We start from the raw sequence: 2,500 nt of genomic DNA, 5'->3' as shown, positions 1-2,500 counted from the left end.
CAATCAAAATGGGTTAACATTTATGATTTGTTGTTCAAATACCACTCAACAGCCATCTTAGTAAAATTACAAAAAACTACATCCTCATCCTGTCCCTTATGTAAACACCCTAACGGAAACAAACGAGTTTTGAGAAAATATTTTCAAAATCTAGAAAATCTAATCCTTGATGTAACAAAACATAAGCAGCAATATTCACTGACATCATATGATATTTAAATTCTTTTTACGGGAAACTGCACTGCTCTAACTCTCTCATGGTTGCAATGTAAAAAATGATGAAATGAATTATGAGGAATCTTTCGAGCTCAAATCATGCTCTTCCTTCTTAATAACAGAAGAAGCATTGAGAAAGCACAGTGGAATAATTGAGAGGATTTCAAGAGTATTACTGAAAAATACAATGGTTTATCCAGTCTATGGCCTACCTCATTTACAAAAGCTGCAAAAAAAAAAACATTGTGACATCAGTTAATAAAGACTAGTCAGTTTTATTTAAAGAACTAACCTGACTGAAGACCAGAACTATGATCCTGGCATAGACACCTCTGTTTTTGATGACCCTGTCGGAGATGAATCCCCCAAAGAGGACACCCAGGCTACCTCCAACCATGGGGATCCAAGACATGAACGAACCAATTGTCTCTTTAGACACCTTGGCAGCTTCAAAATATGGCTGCGTGTTGTACGCCCAAACATAGCCACCTGTGTATAGCAATTAAAACATAGGAAACAAATTGAAGCTTTTAACTCACTCAACCCTAACACCGACTATATCCGTAGTTTACCCTGGTTACTTTTACCCCATGCCTATTTAATACATTTTTCTGAAACAATTTATAGGCGTAGTATCAAAGCTTATGTTTTTTTTTTTAGTTTTTGCATGTTAATTGTAGTTGAATAAAACTATCTATGTACATTCTCATTTTTAAAACATTTTTCCAATTTTGAAAAAGAGCAAAAATCTCTAGGATTGAGTGAGTTAAACTTCCTTACATTTTAAGTTATGTAAATGGTGAAACTTCCATTAAACCTTTGAAGGCAGGATCCAATTCTAACTCAACCTGACATCTCATCGTTCTAGCTTGATGTCAAACGAAACAGTTGAAAACATTGAAAATGAAATAGAATACAGCTATAAGGATAAAAACTGTTAATAGCTATTTTTTTTAAGTCCTGAAAATCTTTAAAAAACCTAATTGAATTTGTACTTGTATTCAATCAAGAATTGTTTTTGTTTTTTTTGTTTTTTGGTTTAATTTTTTTTAAAAAGAATATTTGAGTATCTGCTTAAAAAAAATTTATTGACATATAATCTACTCCTGCTAATATGTAGTCTTATGATATGATGCTCACTTTTAGATAAAAACATCCTGGGCTCGAGTCCTTAACTCTAAACAGTGCATAGTTGAGTCCTTGGAAAAGGCTCTTTGCTCACATTCTTTCACCGTACTCGGGTGTATAATGAGTACCTGGCTGTCAACAATTTTCTGAGAAAATGAAAAAAATATTGCCTTACAGGTGTCATAATTTGTCCTGTACGTTATGTTTCGCTGTTGATTAGGGACCCCTTATAATGCACTTTGAGCACTGAAGTAGATAATGCACTATAAAAAAGTTCAATTTTTAAAATTTTTAATTTTTTTTAAAATTTGTTTGTGGGGGGGGGGGGGGTGAGTTAAAACAAAACTAGTAAATACAGAAAATGAAGGTATAAATCACAATTTAATGGAAAAAGAAAAAAAAAATCCAACACATGACTTTTGGCTTAGATGCTTAACTAAAAAACATCCCTTGTTATACACATGTATATCTGGGGTTTTTCTATCCTTTTCAAGCTGTTATATTCATTTTTCAAATTTCTAAATTATTATTATTATTTTATATTTTTAATTTTCTCCAATGTCTGTTTAATTTTAATTTTTAAAAGTGTCATCTACAAATCTCACCTGCATTCCGTACAGACCCAGCCAGACACAACAGGAGTAACGACGGGGACAAAAATGAACGCAGGGTGAATTTCAATCTAGCCCAGGCTGACGTCATAAGTAGGTCATTCTCCCTTCCGCTGGAGTCTCTCAGCAGAGCAGCCTTTGACTTTGACCTTGAAGGCTCTCTCACGGACAGGATGATAAGGAAGCCGAGGACGATTCCAGGAATGGCAGGGAGAATAAAGGCCCATCTCCAGCCCTGGTCAATGAAAGACTTTTTAAAAACTTTTCATAATTCAAAGCTGGTTGTCAAGTGATCATATTGTACCAATTAGTTGAGTAAACTTTCCTCAATTTATCTATTGGAGCTTATGCTTGCTTTTTTTTATATATTTGAGCAAAATCCACTGATTACGCTCAAATACCTTTACAAAGTCTCCTTAACTCGCAACAACACTTAAGATTGAGGAAGAGACAAAATGCCTATAAGTGCTATTACTTTTTTTTTTTCAACAGTGACAATGCTGTATGTAGTCAGGTAGTCATTTTAAGCATGAGTGATGTGAAAG

At 33.9% G+C, this 2,500-nt stretch overlaps 1 protein-coding gene across 3 annotated transcripts in view; it reads right to left on the bottom strand.

The window, feature by feature from the left end:
* The window catches only part of LOC144956919 (MFS-type efflux pump MSMEG_3705-like), a 19,192-nt gene that overhangs the window by 2,296 nt on the left and 14,396 nt on the right, over positions 1-2,500 (bottom strand). For all 3 annotated transcript variants that reach the window (XM_078887744.1, XM_078887746.1, XM_078887745.1), the window contains exons 6-7: positions 1,950-2,190; positions 509-705 (exon numbers count right to left, since the gene is read on the bottom strand). In XM_078887744.1, coding sequence (XP_078743870.1) covers positions 509-705; positions 1,950-2,190 — 438 coding nt within the window. The remainder of the gene's footprint in view (positions 1-508; positions 706-1,949; positions 2,191-2,500) is intronic.

Source organism: Berghia stephanieae, chromosome 11 (genome assembly GCF_034508935.2).
Source record: "Berghia stephanieae isolate SIO BIC M18660-M18661 chromosome 11, UCSD_Bste_1.3, whole genome shotgun sequence".
NCBI lineage: Eukaryota > Metazoa > Mollusca > Gastropoda > Nudibranchia > Aeolidiidae > Berghia > Berghia stephanieae.
This window is presented reverse-complemented; position numbering and strand designations above follow the sequence as displayed.